A 21,805-nucleotide genomic window follows, 5' to 3' on the forward strand; every position below is an offset into this window, starting at 1 on the left:
CATAGTAAGTGCTTAATACTGTGGTTCTCCAGAAGTGATCCCCAGACCAGCAGCACCATTACCACATGGGAACTCTATAGAAATGCAGATTCTAGGGCCTCACCCCAGATTTACAGAATCAGAAATTCTAGGGGGCGGGGGGACCCAGCAAGCAATCTGTTTAAACAAGTCTTCCAGGTGATGCGCATTCATGCTCAAGTTTGAGAACCGCAGGTTTAATAGGTGGTAACTATTAGCAGTTAGTACTTGAGGCTACAGAGACAATACAAAGCTCAGCTGGCTAAACTTAAGCACTAAAGTATCAGCAGCACCCACAGCTAAACGGCCGCAACTGCCTCACTCCCGGACTTCCCTCCCTTTTCACTCAGCAGGACACTCCGAGAGCGCTCGCTGATTGGTGGAGTCTCTGGTCGACATTTACCACCCACCCAACCGCTGAGAGCGTAAACTGAGAGGGGCGGGACTAGGCGGGGCCATAGCTGTGCGCCTATTGGCTACAGACCACGCCGAGGAGTGAGTGGGGCGGAGCTGCGCGTGCGCAGGGCCGAGGCGCGCCCCTGGCGGCCGTTGAAAAATGGCGACTGTCGCGGAGTTGAAGGCTGGTGAGTGCCAGCGAGGAGGCCTCCGCGTGGGAAGCGTCGAGCCTTCGTTTTGTGGAAAGGATAGGACGGGAGGGGAGCGCGCGGAACCCAAGGGTTGGCTTTTTCAGGGGTCATTCTTCGTTGTGAGGGCCGTTGGGGAGCGGCCGGCTGCTGTCTTGGTCCCTGCTCGAGTTCTCAGGGGGAAGAGGTTGTCTGCTGGCGAGTTTTAAGCCAGTTTGGAGGCACAGGAGGAGGCGCATAATCTGCTGACGTCTAAGAAGCCTACAGGGCTGCACCTTGGGCCCCTGGCGCATCTTCTTGTAACCTGCCGGGGGCTGGAGGGCTTGGACCAGGCTTGGCACTCAGGGCTAATGACTACAATTCCCACAACCCCTACGGGTTAGGCACTGCCCTAAACAATTTGCTTGGAGCAGTTGTAAGGATTTCGTTGGATCCTTACAATAACCTGTGAAGTAGCCCTCCCCTCCCCGCCTTTTCTTTTTTCTTTCTTTTTTTTTTTTTTCTTTTTTTCCGAAGGGAGAATCTCTTTCTGCCACCCAGGTTGGAGTGCAGTGGCGCGATCACAGCTCACTGCAGCCTCGAACTCCATGACGCCAGCGATCCTCCCATTTCAGCTTCCGGAGCAGGTGGGAATACAGGCGCTCCTCACGTTGCCTGGCTAATTTTTCTGTTTTTTGTAGACTCGGGATCTTGCTGTGTTGCCCAGCCTGGTCTTGAACTCCTGGTCTCAAGCGATCCTCACTCCTTGGACCCCTCAAAGTGCTAGGATTACAGGCGTGAGCATCTGGCCCCTTTTTCATCGGGAGAAACTAGAGGCAAAAAGTTTGCTGGCCTGGCCATTCTCCTGTCTTTTCAGGAAGATACTCTAAGCTACTTAAGTGCGATTCACGAATAACATTTGTACACTTTACTTTGAAGCAGATGTCCAGACGAGAAATGGTAATAATAGTTATCATTGAGCCTCATGTGTCAGGCACTACTCAGCCCTTGTGTTACCTAATTGTTTCCATGTAACAACCCTATGCCCATTTCATAGATTGGGAAACTGAGGTGCTGAGAGGTGAAATAGCCCAAAGTGATTTTGCTAGAAAGAGACAGAGCATGGGAACCGAGTTGTGTTGCACCAGTGTGTCCAGTCTTAAACACTGAGCAATGCTGCTGTCCAGTAAATAAAAACAGTTCCAGTTTGCAGGGAAGTCAGGATTTAAACCAGGAATTCTTAGAGATTTTAGAGAGGAGGCAAGTATAAAAGTGTGTGTTTGGGGCCCAGGGCTGGTGAACAATCATAAAACAGGTATGCCTCTGGCCACAAGAAAATCTGTAGACTCTGTTCCCAGGGAAATACACATCACATGTAATATTGCATACAGTTTCAGAGGTTTTAAAGGTACACTTGGAATGGGCCAAGCACAGTGGCTCATGCCTGTAATCCTAACATTTAGGGAGGATCGCTTGAGCCCAGGAGTTTAGGATCAGCCTACCTAATATAGTGAGATCCCATCTTTACTGCCTCCCCCTGCCTCCCCCTCCCACCTGCCAAAAAAAAAGAGCTGGGCATAGTGGCCTGTGCCTGTTGTCCCAGCTACTCCAGAGGCTGAGACACTAGATGGCTTGAGCCCTGGAGGTAGAGGTGACAGTGAGGTACACTAATGCCACTGCATTTCAGCCTGGGCAACAAAATGAGACCTTGTCTCAGTAAATAAAAATTAAAATTAAAAAAAAAGATACTCTTGAAATATAAGCAAGGTTAAGACCTTTCTGAAGAAGTTTTGATGGCCCAGGTATCTAAGCATAAATAATAGAGGGAAGGGTAAAATGATATGGACCTCCGGAAGAAACCCAGTGAAAACTTGTTTGCCAGCCAGTTGTCTTACATTTTATGGGCTTTTACCATTTTTTTTTGTTTGTTTTTGAGATGGAGTCTTGCTGTGTCACCAGGCTGGAATGCAGTGGCACAATCTTGGCTCACTACAATCTCCGCCTGCTGAGTTCAAGAGATTCTCCTGCCTCAGCCTCCCAAGTAGCTGGGATTACAGGCCTCCACCACCACACCCAGCTAATTTTTGTATTTTTAGTAGAGACAGGTTTCACCATGTTGTCCAGGATGGTCTTCATCTCCTGACCTTGTGATCTGCCCACCGTGGCCTCCCAAAGTGCTGGGATTACAGGCATGAGCCACTGTGCCCATTTTCCTCTTTATTTGGTTCTGTTTCTGAGAGGTAGAGCGAATTATGTTGGAGAAGGCAACTGAGGCATGGGCTGGTAATATACCACTGAGGTGCTGATGAGGCATGCTGGGTTTCCTCACTCTGCTGTCATTAATTCTCATTTCTCTGACCAGTTCAAGGTTGTACTGTTTGTAATACAGAGTAATTGGGACAGGATCCTTGCCAGTGACACAAATCTCTCCATCTAATTTCCAAAGATGGAATTAGAGAATAGGGGTTCAGTTCTGATCTTAAGAGTACAATAAGGCTGTACCTTCCTTTTATGGGCCTGTTACAAAATCTGATCGGGTGATAACTGTACTTAACCTGTCTCCAAGAAAGTTGAAGGGATGCTTTAAAAATGAGGGGAAAGAAAGGTCAAAAGTCAGTAAAGATTGTATCTCTTTAGTCTTAGGATCCAGGATTATTGTTGATGTTATTTTTTGCAGCTTAAAAATATATTATGTCCATACTGACTTGAATAAGCTCCTGGGCTGTCTTTATGGATTTTTGTTACTGTGGTGTACTTATCTGGTGCCTTTGATAGGGCGCAGAACAGTATTAAACTACAGTGATTTCCCAGTGGTGTCCAGCACTGTATTATAATGCTCCTAGGTGACACCTGGTGAGCTCTTGCTGTGTTCCAGGCTCTGTGGAAGAGTTATATTGATTGTCTGAAGTTGTTTAGCCAGTAGGAACTGTTGGAAAATAGAAAGTTCCAGACCACTACACAGGATGGTGCCAATTCAGTCCTAAGATCCCCATACTAAGTATGAACAGCCAAATCCGATGATCAGAACTGCTTTGTCATGGTGACTCTGGCCACTCAATAAGTTACATTCTGTGTGTACATCCCTGACTCATTAAGACGGCATTGATATAATCACATCCTAGATTTCCATTCAGGCTTAAAATTTCAGAATTCTGCTGTTCTGAGGAAATAACTCATAGTTGCCTTTAAAACAACAATGGAAAACCCAAAACACCTTTTCACTCCCTAAAGTGTTCTGGATATAAAAGGTTTTTATACAGTAACCCAACAGACTCCTTTTATGGAATGTAGTTGCTTGCTTGCTTTCTCTGTCTCTCTCTGTCTGTCTGTCTCTCTCTCTCTCTCTCTCTCTCTGTCTCTCTGTCTCTCTTTCTTTCTTTTTTTTTTTTGTTTTTTGAGACAGAGTTTTGCTCTTGTTACCCAGTCTGGAGTGCAGTGGCGCAATCTCAGCTAACCGCAACCTCTGGCTCCCAGGTTCAAGTGATTCTCCTGCCTCAGCCTCCTGAGTAGCTGGGACTACAGGCATGCACCACTACACCCAGCTAATTTTGGATTTTTAAAATAGAGACAGGGTTTTTCCACATTGGTCAGGCTGATCTCGAACTCCCGACCTCAGGTAATCCACCCACCTTGGCCTCCCAAAGTGCTGGGATTACAGGTGTGAGCCATCTCGCCCAGTCTACTTGTTTTCTTTAATCATCTTTCTAGACCAGGGGTTTTTAGTGACAAGCAGAACCTGTTTGCAGTGGCAGACACTCTTGAAAACACATGAGAGTCTGGGGATTCAGTTCAGGACCCAGTAAGCAACTATGATGCTATTCCCTGCCTTTTCCCCTCACTAAAGAATGTGTGTTAGACTACAGCCCCTGACAGTGCTGATGATGTAAGAATGAACTTGAATTTGCTCAAGTATATTAAGACTAACTCACTGCAACATGGGAACTGTATTTTTTAGTATGAACATGGCTCATGATAGTTAGTGTAATAGTTTAATAATTTGTCACATAGTTTTGATTGAGAGCTGCTGTTGTACCATTTACCTTTTGAACATTTCTATTCAAAGTATGCCCCAGAATGACAAATTTACTCTGTAACTGAAGCCTTAATATTTTATATCGAACAGTTTTAAAGGACACCTTGGAAAAAAAAGGGGTATTAGGGCATTTAAAAGCAAGGATCCGAGCCGAAGTTTTCAGTGCCCTGGATGATGACCGTGAACCCCGACCATCATTGTCTCATGAAAACCTTCTAATTAATGAATTAATTCGGGAGTATTTAGAATTCAACAAATATAAGTATACCGCATCTGTCCTCATAGCAGGTAAGTGGTTATTGTTTATTACATAAAATCTATTTCTTCCTTTCCCCCAATTCTCAGAAAGTGTTTGGCCTAGAAATTGAATTCTCTTACCAAACGGTGTCATCTGGGTGACAGGGACACAAAAATCACCTGGGTTCTTTCAGTAGCTTAAACAAATTCTCATAAGGCATATTATATTGTAGGGAGAATACACAACTAAATAATCACCTAAACTAGGCATATATTTGGGAAAATCATTTATTATTCCTGGTACTGAGAATAAGCAATTGTTGACATTCTGTCCTATTTGCCACCAGTTTTTTAATATGTATTAAGCTTTGAAAATATACACAGATTAAATATATTATTTATTTAAAAATAGGCTATGTGGGTAGCTCACACCTGTAATCTCAGTGCTTTTGGAGGCCAAGGTAGGAAGATTACTTGAGCCCAGGAGTTTGAGACCAGCCTGGGCAACATAGGGAGAACCCCATCTCTACAAAAGAATTTTTAAAATTAGCCATTCACGGTGGCACACATCTGTACTCCTAGCTGCAGCTGGGCGGGGGCGGGGGAGGGGGATCACTTGAGCCCATGTGGTCAAGGCTACAGTGAGCCATGATCGCAACACTGCACTCCAGTCTGGGCAACAGAGTGGGAACCTGTTTCTCTCTCTCTGTTTTTTTTCCCCTCCAGAGACAGGGTCTCGCTGTGTTGCACAGGCTAGACTGCAGTGGTGCAATCATGGCTTATTGCAACTTTAACCATGGGCTCAAGCAGTCTTCTTGCCTCAGCCTCCCGAGTAGGTGGGACCATAAGTACATGCCTTCATGCCCAGCTAATTTTTTTTATTATTTGTGGAAATGAGTTCTCCCTATGTTGCCCAAACTGATATTGAACTCCTGGGCACCTAATCCCTGCCTCTTTAAAAAAAAAAAAACAACAAAAAACACACACTCTATCTCTCTCTCCCTCTCTCTCTCGTTCTCTCTCTCTCTCTATATATATATATATGTAGATATGTGGATATCTATATATATGTGTATGTGTGTATATATATATATATATCTATATATATAATGGAGATAAAACTTTAAAATATTACTACTATGTAGTGGTTAGGTGTAGTTACAAATGTATGTATGTAAAAGCATGGTATTTATAAAGGACTAAGCAGGTATATTAGGTTGTTCTTGAATTGCTATAAAGAAATACCTGATTACGTGGCAGCTGGCGAAGAAAAATTAAGAGAAAAGTAAAAAAAAAAAAAAACGAAATACCTGAGACTGGGTAATTTGTGAAGAAGAGAGATTTACGTAGCTCACGGTTCTACAGACCGTACAGGCATGGCATTGGCATCTGCATGCCTTCTGGGAGGCCCTGGGGAGCTTTTACTCACCACGTTACATTGCGAAAGCAGGGCCAAGGGTGGGGAAGGTTAGTCCCACACACTTTAAATGACCAGATCTCAGGAGAATCCACTCACTGTGTTAAGGACAGCACCAAGCCATGAGGGATCCACCCCCATGACCCAAACAACTCCCACCAGGTCCCACCTCCAACACTGGGGAGTATATTTCAGCATGAGATTTGGGCAGGGATAAATACCCAAACTCAATCAGCAGGGAAACTCCAAATTCATCCTAGTAATAGGAGGCCTAGTGATAGCAGGCATAGAATGATTTTGGGGATAATATAAATTTCCTCTATCTGTTAAATTTTATTTCTTAAGAAGTAAATTTTCTCTTGAAGTGTAACAGTTATTGAGTGGTGAGAATATTTTTAATATCTACTGACTTTTTAAATATCTTCTCTCAAGAAAGTGAGGAGAGACTGGATATAAATAAGTCAGAATCCTGGTTACCCTCAAGTTGGAGTGGTGGGGATGCAGTTGGGGGGCGGTCCAAGGCACCCTGAATGTGCATCATTGGATTACCTTGTTTCAGGTTCTGTCTCTGCTTTGACTACTGCGTGCCTCAGAGATGAGCCTCAGTAAAGAAACGAGACCAGAAAGTAGATTTTGGAAGAGAGAATGAATTCTTTGTGAAGTTAGAATTTTTCATTACAGATCCTTTATTTAGTATTAAACATACATCTTAACTACATAAAGACTGGTGATTTTTATTGGTTTCAGGACCTTTGATATCAGCATCTCTACTTTCCCTAGTTTGTTCTAGATGGCTGTATCATACCAGTTACACCCAGAAAAGAAGAAAATTATGAAAATATCATGGGTTAGGTGTCTTGGGATTCACTAGAATGAAATATAGTGACAGTAGTCAGGTTTTCATATTAAATGTTTTGGCTTTTTAAGAAAACTGGGATATAATTTAAATACAATTAAATTTACCTTTTAAACTAAACTGTCCATTTCTATGGTTTTAGTCAGATTCCTGCAGTTGCATAATTACCACCACAATCACAAACAAGACATCACCAGCCTTTTTGGCACCAGGGACCGGTTTTGAGGAAGACAGTTTTTCCATGGACCTGGGAGGATGGTTTGGGATGATTTAAGGACACTTCATTTATTGTGCATTTTATTTCTATTTTCACATTGTAATATATAATGAAATAATGATACAACTCACCATAATGTAGAATCAGTGGGAACCCTGAGCTTGTTTCTGCAACTAGACAGTCCCATCTGGGGGTGATGGGCAACAGTGAGAGATCATCAGGCATTAGATTCTCATAAGGAGTCTGCAACCCAGATCCCTCTCCTGCGCAGTTCACAGTAGGGTTCCCGGTCCTATGAGAATCTAGTGCTGCCAACAGGAGGTGGAGCTCAGGCAGTGATGCAAGTGATGGGCAGCAGCTGTAAATACAGATGAAGCTTCTCTCACTTGCTTGCCCACTGCTCACCTCCTTCTGTGCTGCCCAATTTCTAATCTGTGGCTTTGGGGTTGGGGACCGTTGCTATAGATGGAACCATACAGGATGTAGCCTTTTGAGTCTGCCTCTTTTCACTTAGCATAATACATAAGAGATTCAGCCATGTTTGTTTTTCCTTTGAATAGTGTTCCATTGTGTGGCTGTGCTAGTTTGCTCATCTATTACCAGTTGATGGACACTGGATTGTTTCTAGTTTTGGCAGTTAGAAACGAAGCTGCCATAAACATTTACATACAGGTTTCTGTGAGAACATAAGTTTTCATTAATCTGGGGTAAAAAGCTAAGAGTGGGATTGCTGGGTTGTGTGGTTAAGCGCATGCATGCTCACCTTTATAAGAAAACTGCTCAGCTGTTTTCCAAAGTGGCTGTATCATTGTGCTTTCCCACCAGCAAAGTGTGAAAGTTCCAGTTGCCCCACACTTAAGGTTAATTTAATTTTCCTTTATAATTATTATCACTAAATGGATATTCTTTTTTTTCTTTTTTTTTTTTTTTGACCTAAACTCCTTTTTATTTCACACAGGTATGCAAGTTGTGAGGCCAAGGACATGACTGTAAACAAGGTTTAATTTAAATGAATAGCCGGACATGGTGGCTCACGCCTGTAATCCCAGCACTTTGGGTGGCCTAAGGGGTGAATTATCTGAGGTCTGGAGTTCCAGACCAGCCTGGCCAATATAGTAAAACTGCATCTCTACTAAAAATACAAAAAATTAGCTGGGTATGGTAGCATGCGTCTCTAATCCTAGCTACTTGGAAAGCCAAGGCAGGAGAATGGCTTGAACCCAGGAGGCAGAGGTTGCAGTGAGCTGAGATAGCGCCATTGCACTGCAGCCTGGGCAACAGAGCAAGACTCCATCTCCTCCCACCCCTCCCCCCCAACAAAAAAAAACATTACATAAATAAGCTTTCTTCGCCATGAAAATACTACTTGTCACTTCACACTTGGTCGAACACACACAAAATCCCCACCCTATCTGGCACAGATACACTTAATAAGCAATATCAAGTACAATTTCTATGTTATTTTTCTCCAGAGAATAGTTGTCTTCAATCTTTTACTCAGCTCCTTACATGGGTTTTGGTGGGGGTTCTGGGGCAGCACCCACAGTTCTAAATCGGGGTGGGGGTGTTCGGTCCTTGCGGGCTTTGGGAGATCGACTCCTGACTACTTTATTGTGAATTGCACAACTCACACAGTAATGTAGCTTCACATAGAGCCTGGGAAGTACATAGGCATCAAAGACGCACGCTTCAGAAATATCCCTGACTGCTGCGGCCTCCATTATGTTTGGAATGACAAATTTCTTTTTTTTTTTTTTTTTTTTCCTAGACGGAGTTTCGCTCTTGTTACCCAGGCTGGAGTGCAATGGCGCGATCTCGGCTCACCGCAACCTCCGCCTCCTGGGTTCAGGCAATTCTCCTGCCTCAGCCTCCTGAGTAGATGGGATTACAGGCACGCACCACCATGCCCAGCTAATTTTTTGTAGTTTTAGTAGAGACGGGGTTTCACCATGTTGACCAGGATGGTCTCGATCTCTTGACCTCGTGATCCACCCGCCTCGGCCTCCCAAAGTGCTGGGATTACAGGCTTGAGCCACCGCGCCCGGCGGAATGACAAATTTCTTAATGGTCCTGTCCTTGGGCACGCATTGGGCACATTTCATGCAGCAAATAGGCTGAACATGGCCATGGCCCTTTTTGGCACTACTGTTGTTCCTTCTTTTCTTTGTTGTCTTGGAAGCTCGCAGCAGAGAAAGAAAACCACTAAATGGATATTCTTTTCAAAAATAACTTATTGGTAAACAGTCTTCTAAAATTTAGTATTGTAGTTTGGATATAGAAACAGTATTTTTCCAACCAAACACTGTGGAATTTAAAAAGCAAATTTGTGTTAAACTGTATTAAGACATGCATTTAACAAAAGAGATATTTTGAAAGTCATAAAGTCACATGCAATTGAATCTGTCTTGGTATGTGTTATCATTGTTCTTCCAAAGTCTGAAAAATGTGTATTTGGTAAATGTGAATCTTACCAAAATCCTGTTTGCTTTTTAGTTTAATAGACTCAGTGTTCTCATAAATTTCTTTCTCCCAGAATCTGGTCAACCTGTAGTTCCATTGGACAGACAGTTTCTCATCCATGAACTAAATGCATTTGAAGAATCAAAGGATAATACAATGTAAGAATTTTTTTAAAGAAGTTTCTAAATATTGTATTAGTCATAATTGTGCATGGTGGTTTTGCTTCTTTTTAATTCAGCAAGTATTTATTCAGATCTAGTGTGTGTCAAGCATTGTATTAAATCCAGTGTGTGCAGCAGTGAACAAGTCAGATAAGGTCTGTGTTTGCCGAAGCTAAAATTCCTGTGGCCTCAGAGTGACTAAGCATCTCTACTTCTTACTGGGGTTAGCACCTTTTGACTTCTTGATGCTTGCTCCGTCTAAGGCTTTGTTCTTTTCTTTCTTTCTTTCTTTTTTTTAAATTATAATTTTAACTTTTCTTTTTTTTTTCTTTTTCTTTTCCCAAAACTCTGAAAATATACCAAGTAAATGTTTAACTTTTATTTGTATTTTCAAATTATTTTTGTAGAGAGGAAGCCTCACTTTGTTGCCCAGGCTGGTCTTGAACTCCTGATCTCAAGTGATCTTCTTGCCTTGGCCTCCCAAAGTGCTAGGGTTACAGGCATGAATCCCCTGCACCTGGCCTCTGAGGCTTTGCTTTGTCAGCTGTTTTCTTCATATTTAACTCTTCCTCCACTTCAACTTAGGAATGTACTCAGTTCTTTCCTTTCCTAAAAAAAAAAAAACCTATGAACGCCCAAACCCAAGCTTCTGGTTGAATTCCTTTTTCTGCCAAGATTACTGAATCAGCCCTCTGCTTTCGTTACAATTACTCCCTCTGTTGCCCTCCATCCACCTCCTCTTACCAACTATGGTGGGTGACAGTGAGAGATCATCAGGCATTAGATTCTCATAAGGAGCCCCCAACCCAGATCCCTTTCATGCATAGTTCACAGCAGGGTTCCCTGTCCTCTGAGAATCTAGTGCTGCCATCAAGAGGTGGAGTTCAGGCAGTGATGCAAGTGATGGGCAGCGGCTGTAAATACAGATGGAATATGCTCTTGTAAGGAGGATGACCACTTTCTAGTTTTCTTAGTTTTTTTTTTTCTTTTTCTATTTCAGTATTTCTTTTTTTTTTTTTCTTTGAGACGGAGTTTCACTCTCGTTACCCACGCTGAAGTGCAATGGCGCGATCTCGGCTCACCGCAACCTCCGCCTCCTGGGCTCAGGCAATTCTCCTGCCTCAGCCTCCTGAGTAGCTGGGACTACAGGCACGCGCCACCATGCCCAGCTAATGTTTTGTATTTTTAGTAGAGAAGGGGTTTCACCATGTTGACCAGGATGGTCTCGATCTCTTGACCTCGTGATCCACCCGCCTCGGCCTCCCAAAGTGCTGGGATTACAGGCTTGAGCTACCACACCCGGCCCTATTTCAGTATTTCTTAAACTTTTTCCGGGGGGGGGGGTCCCTGAATGGCCAAAGAAAAGTACATAGGACGCCTGAAAACATAGTTTAAAGCAGCCATTTTTTAGCTAGAAATTTCTTAGAAACCTTGTTTTCTCATCCTAAAAGTTCTTAAGGCCATGTGATGTGTCTCATCTTGTAATGCCAGTACTTTGGAAGGCTGAAGTGGGTGGATCACTTGAGCTCAGGAGTTCAAGACCAGCCTGGGCAACATGGTGAAACCCCATGTCTAGTCAGGCACAATGGCTCGTGCCTGTAATCCCAGCACTTTGGGAGGCCTAGGCAGGCGAATCACCTGAGGTTAGGAGTTTGAGGCCAGCGTGGCCAACATGGCTAAACCCTGTCTCTAGTAAAAATACAAAAAAAATTAGCCAGGCATCCTGGTGTGTGCCTGTAGCCTCAGGTACTAGGGAGGCTGAAGCACAAGAATTGCTTGAACCCGGGCAGTGGAGGTTGCAGTGAGCCAAGATCGCACCACTGCATTCCAGCGTGGGTGACAGAACCAGATCCTGTCTCAAAAAAAAAAAGTTCTTAAAGTTGTTTCTTTTACCGTCCAAATGTTTTCAGTGACATTCCAGTTAAATTTAACTCTCCCACAAATCCTTGTGTAAAATTAATGTTCCAGGATCATATATCACCTTTGTCATAGTGTGTAAAATGAAGTCCCAATTGCTTAGCAAAGCACTTTAGGCTTCTATCTTTCTTTTTTTTCTTTTTTTAGAATTTAGAATATACTTTACTATTAAGCAGCATCGGAGAGCAAATGGTGAACCTGAATCTGAATGTTCAACTGAATTTTTTTTTACAGTTAGCACCTGTAAGATATGAATTCTCAATAACTCTCTTACAAAACAGCTAATTTCAAGACTCACACGAATGTAACGAAAAATATGTTTTCGCCGGTCATGGTGGCTTATGCCTGTAATCCCAGCACTTACGGCGGCTGAGACGGGCGGATCATGAGTACAAGAGCTCGAGACTATCCTGATCAAGATGGTGAAACTCCATCTCTGCTAAAAATACAAAAATTAGCTGGGCATGGTACTGGGCACCTATAATCCCAGCTACTCGGGAGGCTGAGGCAGGAGAATTGCTTGAACCCAGGAGGCAGAGGTTGCAGTGAGGCAAGATTGTGCCACTGCACTGTAGCCTCAAAAAAAGAAGAAAAATAAAAATGTGTTTTCCTTGAAAAAATGTAGCTTCTGAGTCACAGGTCCGTTTCTACCCCTGTGTCTTGTTGTATCTGCTCACACCTGATTTCTGATTGTACCCTGAAGACACTTGGCAGCTTTATGCTTCTTTGCCTTGGTAAACCAATCCCTTAGCCCAGAAGCCCCAGATCACTTTCTCCCTCTTAACGCCTCCTATTGGAGCATCTTTCCTTTCTATTGGCCCTGTTCAGATATTAACTCCTTTATGGCATTTTCCTTTCTCTTCCCCTCATCTTCCTGTGTGTGTGGTTTGGTTTTTTGTTTGTTTTGAGATAAGGTCTTGCTCTGTCGGCCAGGCTGGCGTGCAGTGGCCCCATCTCAGCTCACTGCGACTTCTGCTTCCCGGGTTCAAGCAATTCTCCTGCCTCAGTCTCCCAAGTACCTGGGATTACAGGTGCCCACCACCACACTCTGCTAATTTTTTTTTTCATATTTTTTAGTAGAGATGGGGTTTCGCCTTGTTGGCCAGGCCGGTCTCAAACTCCTGGCCTCAAGTGATCTGACCCCCTCCTCCTCCCAAAGTGCTGTGTTTTTGTTTTTCAAGGCAGGGTTTCACTCTGGCACCCAGGCTCTAGAGTACAGTGGCTTGATCATGGCTCACTGCAGCCTTGAACTCCTGGGTTCAAGTGATCCTCCCGTCTCAGTCTCCCATGTAGCTAGAATTACAGGCACACGGCATCATGCCTGACTAATTTTTGTATTTTTTGTAGAGGTGGTGTTTTACCATGTTAGCCAGGCTGGTCTCCAGTTCCTGGGCTCAAGCCGTCCACCTGCTTCAGCCTTCCAAAGTGCTGGGATTATAGGTGTGAACCACTGCAATCCCAGTTTTGGAAAGCATAAAAATTGTACAATTGAGAACAGCAAGAAAAATAATTTGTTGAATATAAGTATGACTCAGTATGAGCAGTGAGGTATTACATCGTTTAGTACAGGATATTTTACACTTAGCAGTTGATGGAAATAAGCAATGATTATACTCCTATTGGCTTCTTGGTAGCTTTTGAGAACTTACTTTAGATGAAAGTATTAAGTAAGAAGTTTGTGCTCGCTTTGGCAGCACATAGACTAAAACTGGAGCAATACAGAGACGATTAGCATGGCCCCAGCAAAGATATGACATGCATATTTGTGAAACGTTTTATATTTTTTTTAAAAGAGAAGTAAGTTTGAGAGAGGATGAGGAAGCAAAAAAAAAGTTGCTGAAACAGCTTTATTTTTTAAGTTAGATAACTTCTTTAAGCCCTGGTTTTTCATGCTTCAGTGATTTGCATTCACCAAGTTTGCCATAATCACATATTATGATTTTTTCTTTTCTTTTTTTTTTTTTTTTTTTTTTTTGAGGCAGACTCTCACTGTGTCACCAGGCTGGAGTGCAGTGGCATGATCTTGGCTTACTGCAACCTTCGCCTCCCAGGTTCAAGTGATTCTCCTGCCTCAGCTTCCCAAGTAGCTGGGATTACAGGCGCCTGCCACCACACCTAGCTGATTTTTGTATTTTTAGTAGAGACAGGATTTCACCATGTTGGCCAGGATGGTCTCAATCTCTTGACCTCATGATCTACCCGCCTTGGCCTCCCAAAGTCATGGGATTATGGGTATGGCCTTATACTTTTTACTTGTAGATTTACAGTGCCGTATCTAAAACCATTGAAGCCAGATATATGTTTTGAAAATTCAAAAGTTTTCAGGTTTTAAAAAGTAATATGGTTAGTTAGATGTAATGACACTCCTGCAGTCCTAGCTAGTTAGGTGGATGAGGCAAGATTGCTTAAATCCAGGAGTTCGAGGCTGCAGTGAGCCATGATCTTGCTGCTGTACACCAGCCTGAGCCACACAGCAACACTTCAATTCCTTTCTTTTTTAATGCGATGGAGTCGTGCTCCATGCCCAGGCTGGGGTGCAATGGCACAATCTCAACTCACTGCAATTTCTGCCTCCTGGGTTCAAACAATTCTCCTGCCTCAGCTTCCCGAGTAGCTGGGACTGCAGGCATGTGCCACCACACCCAGCTAATTTTTGTTTTTTTTCGCTCCTACAGCTGAAATTTTTTATTTTTAGTAGAGATGGGGTTTCGCCGTGTTAGTCAGGATGGTCTCAATCTCCTGAACTCGTGATCCGCCTGCCTCAGCCTCCCAAAGTGCTGGGATTCACCGCGCTTGACCGACACTTCATTTCTTAAAAAAAAAGAAATTAATATGGTACCTATATCAAATAATACATATATGCGCCAGGGTGCCAGGGAGTCATAAGACAGTGTTCCACAATCAGATTAATTTTTTCTTTTTTGGTTTTTTGAGACAGAGTTTTGCTCTTGTTGTCCAGGCTGGAGTGCAGTGGCACGATCTTGGCTCGCTGCAACCTCTGCCTTCCGGGTTCAAGCAATTCTCCTGCCTCAGCCTCCCTAGTAGCTGGGATTACAGGTGTGTGCCCCTATGCCCGGCTAGTTATGTATTTTTAGTAGAGATGGAGTTTCTCCTTGTTGGTCGGGCTGGTCTCGAACTCCTAATCTCAGGTGGTCCGCCCACCTCGGCCTCCCAAAGTGCTGGGATTACAGGCGTGAGCCATCGTGCCCGGCACATTAATATTTTCAGATAAAGTAAGATAAAGTCTGCAATAGTCTTGTTAGGTCAAGCCATGTCATCTGATGATTTTTTGCCAGATATAGGAAGATAATCCAGTTTTCAGAATTTTGCATGTCAGAATTACAGGAAAGGTATTACAAGGCTGCACTTTTCTTTAAGTTATCTTTTTTAAACTTATTTTTAAAAATAAGCCTCAATCCATGAAATTGCAAGTTGCCTTTCCCTCCTGGGCTCAAGCCATCCTCCCACCTCAGCCTCCCAAGTAGGTGAGACCACAGGTGCTTATTACCTTGTGTGGCTAATTTTCTAAAAATCGTTGTAGAGCTAGGGGACTCGTGTTGTCCAGGCTGTCTCAAACTCCTGGCCTCAAGCAGTTCTCCCACTTCAGTACCCACAAACTGCTGGGATTACAGGCTTGAGCCTCCATGTCTAACCCAAAATTTTTATCACAAGTAAATTGTCTTGAATATTAATTTGAAAAATAAAATTTTTAACATCTAAAAATCATCTTGAACCAATGAACACATTGTGGAAGGTTAGTGTAAAGTAAACAGAGATCTGTTTTATATCACTAGGTGATGCTTTCATAGGAGTTGAGGCATCTTGTTAAATAAAGAAACTTACTTTTCTGATTTCCTTGTGGCATGGAAAAATTGGCATGATATTATTCCAGAATTTGGTGGCTTAAAACAACGTAGGTTATTTGTGGGATATTTGGGGATTTGGGATTGGCTTAGTCACGTGAGTCTACCTCAGGGTCCCCTGTGAGGTTGTAGTCAAGATGCCAGCCAGCGTTGTAGTCTAAAGCCTGAACCCTTGAATGCAGCTGAACTATCTGCTTCCAAACTCATAAGGATATTGACAGGCGGCCTCAATTCCTTGCCACATGTACCTTTCCAGGGCTACTGAAGTGTCCTGAGGCATCTCACTTCTCCTAAAGGCAGCAGTCCAAGAGAAAGCAAGGAGGAAGCCACAGTGCCATTACCACGCAGCCTCTGAGGTCAGCCTTCTGCCAGTTAGAAGTGAGTTCAGCTCACACTCAAAGGGAGGGCAATGAGATTCCATCTTTGGAAGGGAGTGTCGCACTTTAAACCATTATACCAGCTAATAAATAGATACCTATCTCAAAAAATAAATCCTCCTCACAAATATATGCACCTACTATGTACCCACAAAAATTAAAAATTAAAATGATTAAATCCTTTTAATTGTATTTTCAAATATGAGCCTGGAAACAAAGGAAAACATTTCTGTTGTACCACTCTTTATTGTCAGCAGAACAGCTTTCCATTATACAAGAGTACTCATATGAATCCCCAGGCAGCACATTGTGAGGAAAAGAATATGGGATTTGGGGTTCAAGTGTAAACTTTGTTTACAGTCTGAGGGAATCTCTAGCAAATCTCCTGGCTGTGGTTTTTTTGTAAATTACAATTGATGATTTTGACATTACACGATGAGGAGCAGAGGAAATGAGTTGAGTGTTCCGTAAACTATAAAGAAGGTTTTAAAATACTAAGTCACATAAATATTAATATAAATAAATGTTAGCTACATAGGAGCTAACATTTATATACCATGTCATATGTGCCAGGCACAGTAAAAAAAAAAAAACACTTGACATTTATTAATTCATTTAGTGCATAACAACCCTGTAAGGGAGGGATGGTGCTTATCCTAATTTGTAAAGGAAGAAACATTTATGAGGCTGGAGAGGTTCTTATACAGAGTCCCACAGCTAGCAAATGGCAAAGCCAAGATTTGAACCCAGGCCGCCTGGCTCTCAGGACCTAAGACTTTCTCAGGGCAAGGATTTATTGATCAAGAGGTGTTAATACCTGTTGTGTATTAGACAGGGTTGTGTATAAGGTATTGGGAAATATTATACTGGACTTTGGAGTTTAAAAGATAAATTCCTGTGGATTGATAGCAGTGATATTTCAGTGCAGATGAGGTGTAAGTTGTTAACATGTTTTCTCTGGGTTTTAAAATTGTCATTAAATTAAATGGTACTCTTCAAAAGTACAAACCATTTGCAATTTGGATAATAATCATCCAGCTTTTTAAAGTCTGATGAATCACTTGGTCATTTTGGTGTCAGAGGTTGCCTTTTAAAGAATAACTGTTTTAAGGCTTTCCTGTTTATGCAAATTTACTAGCTCTTGGTTTTATTTTCTTCCTGCTGTAGACCTCTTTTATATGGGATTTTAGCCCATTTCTTGCACGGAACTAAGGATGGCATCCAGAATGCATTTCTGAAAGGACCTTCACTTCAGCCTCCAGACCCAAGTCTTGGCAGACAACCTAGCAGAAGAAAGCCAGTGGGTATGAGTTTCCAAGATTCATTGTTTAGCTGTCAGCAAATATATTTTCTTCCTATATATTTTTCTTTGGAATCTTTACTGAGCTTTTGCGTCATAGTTTAATTCTGCGTCTATCTAATATGGTTAGCCTATGTTACACCAAGAAATAGAATGCTTTTTGGAAAGGGAATCTTGGACAGGGAAGAGTGGCAGGCATAACTGGGCCAAATTCTTAGATGTAATTTCTTTATAGAAGTATTGAAAACTGCAGGCCAGGCACAATGACTCACGCCTGTAATCCCAGCACTTTGGGAAGCTAAGGCAGGTGGATCACTTGAGGCCAGGAGATTGAGACTAGTCTAAGTGATGTAGTGAAATTTTTTTTCTCCATTTTTTTAAAATTAACAAATTAAATGTTTAACAAGTAAAATAAAGAAGTTCAAAAACTCCAAATTTCACGTAAATTCATAGTCTTTGGAGCAGCTTAGATCCTTACAATACTAAATAGATAGGTTTTTATCAAGTGATCATTTTTTTTTCTCTCCGTGACTACAAAATAAAAGGTAAGATTGCTAATACACATAGCTAAATATAGACTTCTCAAAGTCATTTGCATTTTTAGGATACCATTTATGTTAGGGTGAAAGTTACCTACAAGTTATAGATTCTTCGGAGAATGGTCCATATTTCTTTCAGAATACTTGTTTTTTAAATGAGCTTTTAGTAGCTTTTAAATTTTTATGTATTTTTTTGAGACAAGGTCTCACTCTGTCACCAAGCTAGAATGCAGTGGTGTGATCATAGCTCACTGTAACATTGACCTGCTGGGCTCAGATAATCCTCTCACCTTCTCGCCTCAGCCTCCCTAGTAGCTAGGACTTCAGGCACCACATCCAGCTAGTTTTTTAATTTTTGTAAAGATGGAAGTCTCACTGTGTTCACTAGGCTGGTCTTGAACTCTTGGTCTTAAGTGATTTCCCACCTAAGCCTCTCAGAGTGTTGGGGTTAGGCTCCTCAGTTATTTTGATTATATCAGCAATAGGATACCAGCTTCATCATTTGAATTGTGTGGGTTATAGCTCAGTGTTTGCAGTTGTGGTAGAGAGCTGATCAATTATTTTTTTTTTTCTTTGAGACAGAGTCTTACTCTGTCGCCCAGGCTGGAGTGCAGTGGCGTGATCTTGGCTCACTTCAACCTCTACCTCCCAGGTTCAAAGGATTCTCCTGCCTCAGTCTCCTGAGTAGCTGGAACTACAGGTGTGCGCCACCACACCCAGCTAATTTTTTTTTTTTTTTTTAAATTTTTAGTAGAGATGGGGTTTCACTCTGATGTTGGTCAGGCTGGTCTCAAACTCCCGACCTTGTGATCTGCTCACCTCAGCCTCCCAAAGTGCTGAGATTGCAGGAGTGAGCCGTGACGCCCGGCCAGAGCTGATCAATTTTTAAGGACAGTTACAGGTGGGGTTCAGGTGCTGATTATCAAAACAAATGTAAATTTTGAATGTTGACACAAACTTTTAGGAAATGCCTAAAATGGATTGCCTTTGTAGTTTTCCTAAACTATGAACAGTAGTGACTGTGTTAGATGTTTGCTGTCTCTTGAGGTCTGAAAGTAAACTGAGTCAGGATAACCTCTTTGGGAGGTTGTTGCTGACTGCACTAGGAGATAACTTTCTATATATCTTAGAATTCTGGATGGGATGGAACACTGGAAAATAAGTCATTCCCACCTACTTATTTTACAGTTGAGGAAACCTTAAGAAGGTTCCAGGACTAGGAGGTTAAGTGACTCTTCTGAGGCCTGTAGCAGATCATTAGTAGCAGAATCAGCACATTATTGGTTGCTGTTCCTGTATACCTTTCCATTTATAGATTATGGAGAGGTTTTCAAAATTCTCTTTTTAGCGATTGGTAAGGAACTGACATTACTGCCTACTATTTGGCAAGTACTTAACAAGCAAAATAAAACATTAATTGTGCTAGTACATGAGTAAATCTCTAAATTTTTCAAATAATATAAAGTTCCCTTTAACTTTCCTTTTTTCCTTCTTGCCTTTCCTTAACTCCTCAATTCTCCTCCATTTTTATAGAAGGTATCCGTGTTAGCAGTTTGCTGGGTATTCTTTGGGACTCATTTCTATTTTATTTTATTTTATTTTGATTTGATTTTATTTGATTTGAGTTGGACTCTTGCTCTGTCACCCAGGCTGGAGTGCAATGGCACAATCTCAGCTCACTGCAACCTCCGCCTCCCAGGTTCAAGTGATTCTCCTGCCTTGACCTTCCATGTAGCTGGGACTGCAGGCGTGTACTACCACACCTGAGTAATTTTTGCATTTTTAGTAGAGACAAGATTTCACTATGTTGGCCAGGCTGGTCTCCATCTCATGACCTTAGGTGATCTGCCTACTTCGGCCTCTCAAAGTGCTAGGATTACAGGCTTGAGCCACCGCCCCTGGCCATGCCTGGCCCCTTCGGGACTCATTTCTGTGTATTTAAATGTATATGCATTGTTTCTGAAGGGACCTTCAGTTCAGCCTCCAGACCCGTCTTGGCAGTCAACCTAGTAGAAGAATGCCAGTGGGTATCAGTTTCCAAGATTCGTTGTTTAGCTGTCAGCAAATATATTTTCTTCCTATATATTTTTTTCCTATATATTTGCTTTTTTTCACTTGCTGATACTTGTAGATCTCATATTCCAGAGTATTATTATAACCATTCTTTTTATAATTTTAGAGATGAGTGTGTAATCTTTCATCTAGGTTGGAGTGCAGTGGCACAGTCATAGCTCACTATAGCCTCGAACTCCTGGGCTCAAACAGTCTTCTCACATCAGGCTCCCAAGTGGCCAGGACGGTAGGGGTGCACCACTGCACCTCGTTCATTTTTTAATGTTTTGCAGTCAGGATCTTGTCATGTTGCCCAGGCTAGTCTCCTGCCTTAAAATCACTTTTTTGTAGTTTTAAATATTTTGCTTTTATAGTATTGTGATGTAACATTTTATCTTTGTCCACACATTTCTCTTGCGTGGATGCCTAGTTATTGGTTCAAAGGATATGCATATTTTAAAATGTAGTAGATATTGTCTGATTCTCCTCCAAAAAGGCTTTAGTAGTCTATACACTTACCAAGAATATATGACAAAGTGGGTTTCTGTGTTCACTTGTCACCAATGGATATTGTATACCTTAACACTTGTTAACACAGTAACCCCAAGTCATTGATACTGTCAGTCCCATAAAGAAAAATAATCTCTTGAGAACTTGAGAAATAACTTCCTGGTTTGTAAGAGTTTCATAGGTGGTCTCCTTAATATTCATAGCTAATGACTAGTAAGAAAGTTACAGGTAACACTATTTCCTAACCAAGTTCTGTTCTTCTGAGAGAAAAGCGGTAGGTTGGGCATACACTGTAGGGAGAGAGGTATTTATGGAGGTAGGAAGGGAGGCAGGGAGAGACACGCAGACACACCCCCTATACACCACTAAAGTGCCAGAAACATCAGAGTCAAGTTTAAGTCAGTAAAGCAGTCTTAGTGCCGGTTCTGTGGAAAGCTCTTTGGACGGCTGAGAAATGAGGATGACTGCTAAACGAATCAGGCAAGAACAGTGATTTTGCAGATTATTTCCTTTGTTATCAAAAATTTTCTTGGCACAACCTCTTTGTGTAGTGCCTTGAAAATTGTCAGCCAAAATCGCATCATGTATCAGTAACACACTTAACCATTCCATTTACTTTCCCCACTCTAGCTCACTGTCTGCACAACTCTTATTCGATAGTATTGAAAAGGTTATGAAGATATTAAAATCCTCATTCTCTACATCACAGCACCTTATCTCCCAGAAGCTCATTCAACAGAAATATCAAACACTGAAACTAAATAGGCTTTTATTTGGAAATAAGTCCAGGCTGGGCGTGGCGGCTCACCCCTGTAATCCTAGCACTTTGGGAGGCCAAGGCGGGCAGATCACCTGAGGTCAGGAGTTGGAGACCAGCCTGGCCAACATGGTGAAACCCCATCTCTACTAAAAATACAAATATTAGCCAGGCACGGTGGTTCGTGCCTGTAATTCTAGCTGCTCAGGAGGCTGAAGCAGGAGAATCGCTTGAACACAGGAGACAGAGGTTGCACTGATCTGAGATTATGCCACTGCACTCCAGCCTGAGTGATAGAGCGAGCGAGACTCCATCTCAAGAAAAAAGAGAGAAGTAAGTCAAAGGCATGCCAAGACGAAAAAGTGCTTCTCTCATCTAAGTTTCCAAAGTGCTGAAAAAAAATGAAGAGGGTTATGTAGGCACACCCACCTTTAAAATAACAGCCAATGCATTTGTACTGCTGCTGTTAGTGCTTGTAATCTTGGAGGCAAAGTAGTTTTTGCTCTTCAATAAATTTTATATATATAA

General features: G+C 42.2%; 1 protein-coding gene and 1 non-coding gene across 2 annotated transcripts in view; both read left to right on the forward strand.

Annotated features, from left to right (window-relative positions):
• Window positions 1-499: 499 nt before the first annotated feature.
• Window positions 500-21,805, forward strand: part of CEP20 (centrosomal protein 20) — a 25,219-nt gene continuing 3,913 nt past the window's right edge. Inside the window, exons 1-4 of the mRNA XM_032269626.1 lie at window positions 500-602; window positions 4,705-4,902; window positions 9,875-9,959; window positions 17,287-17,423. Coding sequence (XP_032125517.1) covers window positions 575-602; window positions 4,705-4,902; window positions 9,875-9,959; window positions 17,287-17,423 — 448 coding nt within the window. The 5' untranslated portion in view covers window positions 500-574. The remainder of the gene's footprint in view (window positions 603-4,704; window positions 4,903-9,874; window positions 9,960-17,286; window positions 17,424-21,805) is intronic.
• LOC116543803 lies at window positions 13,558-13,664 on the forward strand. The gene has a single exon (XR_004265709.1). It is a non-coding gene; the product is annotated as a U6 spliceosomal RNA (small nuclear RNA).

The sequence above is a fragment of the Sapajus apella genome, unplaced genomic scaffold (assembly GCF_009761245.1).
Source record: "Sapajus apella isolate SASKATOON/1434 unplaced genomic scaffold, GSC_monkey_1.0 scaffold196, whole genome shotgun sequence".
Classification (NCBI taxonomy): domain Eukaryota; kingdom Metazoa; phylum Chordata; class Mammalia; order Primates; family Cebidae; genus Sapajus; species Sapajus apella.